Source organism: Cornus florida, unplaced genomic scaffold (genome assembly GCF_030987335.1).
Source record: "Cornus florida cultivar Cherokee Brave unplaced genomic scaffold, ASM3098733v1 CherokeeBrave_3.0.0_Hap2_Chr04, whole genome shotgun sequence".
NCBI classification, from domain to species: domain Eukaryota; kingdom Viridiplantae; phylum Streptophyta; class Magnoliopsida; order Cornales; family Cornaceae; genus Cornus; species Cornus florida.
Genome location: NW_026775574.1, coordinates 14,474,771 through 14,477,462, shown reverse-complemented (window position 1 = coordinate 14,477,462; position 2,692 = coordinate 14,474,771). Strand labels below are relative to the sequence as shown.

Here is a 2,692-nt window from a genome sequence, read left to right as displayed (position 1 = left end):
CATTGAATTGGCATATTATTCCAAAATACAGATGCAAATTTAATGAAACTCATGGGCTTCTTTTGAACTCCCACCTGACTTGCGCGCCCACACCCAAAATTGAACCACACCCCAATAATACACTATTTCCACGCTCGTTTTTGCTCGTACCTCCATCTAATGTGATTACAGTATACATGTGAATCCAAAAACAAGAATGGAAAGAGCAATATCCTCTACAAACAACAAGTACTCTTAGACGTAACCCAAGAACACCATGTAACTCTTTCCTTCAGTACTGACCATGACCATGAGATATCCAGAAAGGAAAGCAAAAGAAAGGAAAGGAAAAGGGACTAACATAGAGTTCATCATGAAATCAATATACCAAGAAATGAAGAAAAAGATGAATATATATAGAGAGAGAGAGAGACAGAGAGGAAGAGAGAGAGAGAGATGGGTTCTTGCTTGGATGATCATAAATGGGGTAATTTCGATCAGTTATGAAGAGGGTTGGGGCCGGAGGGGACGAGTCTCTTCTCTACTCCGTATCTTGGGTCAATTTCGTCATCATCAGGCGGTGGCGGTGGAAGAGGGCCAAGAGGCGAACAGAAGCTGATCTTTTGACGTTCAAAGCACATAGGAGGCGGCGCTGCGGAGGAGGAGATTGTATTGCAAGAATGGTACTGGTGGTGGCGGCGGCGGCGGAAGTGCTGCTGATCTGGACAAGAGGTTTTTGTCGACGTCGAGTTTGATGATGCGACTATAAGGAGGAGTAGGAGGAGAAAAGTCGTCAAAACCAAAAGCCGGTGGCCGGAGGCGGTGGATAATGAAGAGTGAGAGCTCTTCATGATGGCACTTATGATGTTTAGAGAGAGAGAGAGAGAGAGAGAGGTTACGATGGTGAGTTTATATTCGGCAGTTGACAATCACCATCTCCTCATCAAATGACTCACGCGTATGTACCCGTAATATCTAGTGATCATATGTTACATGCACTCACACACACATATATATGTATAGTCATAACTGTCTATATGTGTGTGCAATGAGTATGTGATATATATATATATATATTATACTCTTACGTTTAGATGATAAGTGTGGTCCTAAAACCATTTGGCTTTATCCTAAACGTCTGATTAGGATTGGGGGACAAAGACAATAAACGAATTGAGACTAATCCCCAATTGTCAAATGGTAAGAAAGGTCCACTCCTGACTTTATATTACTAATATATATATATATATATATATATATATATATATATATAATTGATCTCATAAACATAATATTGACACTTGATTAAGTTGCTCAAGGACAATATATATATAAGAATAAATGTTTAATTAAGCTTGAGATGGTCCTGATTAAGGATTGTCACACCCCTGACACGTGGCAAGGGCCTCCAAACGAATTAGGATAGTACCTAAACTTTTGTGTCGACTTGATTATATTGTCTCAAGGACCATTTATCTTTGACCATTTTAACTGACAAACAATTAATAATGTATCAAATAGTCAAAATTCACAAATTAATTCAAAATGAGTGATAAATGGATTTAGTCACACTTTTTATTTTGACCGTGATAGCCAAATTAGCCTTGTTTGGGAATACTAAATTCGTGATTTAGATTTAAAATTAAAAAAAAATTAAATTAGATTTCCAACCATCAATTTGGTGGATTCTATTACGGGAGCGGGAGGGGGTCTGGGCAAAATTGAATTTAGTATATATATATATATATATATATATATATATATATATATATATTGTAATTTTAGAGAAGGCAAAGTAAAAAATTTATAAATATATAATTAAAAATAAAAATAAAAATTAGTGGTATATAATAGTGACAAAAAAAAAAAATAAATAAATAAAATAAAATTCAGTGGGGCAATAGAACCTACTAACTATATGGTGACTCGTCCCTGCTAATACCGGTAGCCTAATTAAGTAAATTTGAGTGGCTGAATTGGTGGCTCCACCAACCAAATTCAAGCCACTGATTTGGTGGCTCCACAACATCAGTAAATTTAATTGAACAAAAATAATATCATGAATCTGGAGTACCATATCATTAATTGTGTGAATCAATTATATCTTGTTACATTAATAGTAATTCATCTATTTTAATGAGTTTTATCATTATTAATAAGTATGTGATACCAAGTTATCGATACTTCGACTATATACAAATATTTCTCATTAAAAATGAATTCTAAAAAACTTGAAATGTTAAAACAAATTATAAGAACTATAATGAGAAACTTAAAAGTTAACGACTTCTTGTTAACACATGTAATGGTATGTTATGAACCACAATTCTCGTTAACTACTAAACTTTGTACATGACACCCTACCAATATTAGTCCGAACACCTCTAACGCACGTAAGACTATTATTGTCGTGAGATTGAAGCATACATATCATTGTGTGAATAGGTCATCTTCTGGGGTTTAAGTGGCTTAATTTGTACACTTTAATTGACAATTAACTTTATATATATATGATAGAGTTTTTGTAACAATCCGTTACATCACTTCATCATTGCAACGAGGATTATAAATAATTTCTCCTTTGGGGTGAGAGAAAGAGGGAAGAAAACTCCTCTTTTATTTATTTTTTATTTTTACCAAAGGGATCATTAGAAGGAGATCTATGTTAAGATAAAAAAAAAGAATTATTCACTACTTTTATTCATCAAAATTT

General features: G+C 34.2%; 1 protein-coding gene across 1 annotated transcript; it reads right to left on the bottom strand.

Moving 5' to 3' along the window:
* Positions 1-476: 476 nt before the first annotated feature.
* On the bottom strand, positions 477-830 carry LOC132304752 (CLAVATA3/ESR (CLE)-related protein 9-like). The gene has a single exon (XM_059802474.1). It carries the CDS (start codon positions 828-830, stop codon positions 477-479), a length of 354 nt encoding a protein of 117 aa, XP_059658457.1.
* Positions 831-2,692: the final 1,862 nt, after the last annotated feature.

Excerpts from the sequence above, each read along its gene's own strand:
- LOC132304752 (XM_059802474.1), bottom strand. The coding sequence starts at position 830 with ATGAAGAGCTCTCACTCTTCATTATCCACCGCCTCCGGCCACCGGCTT.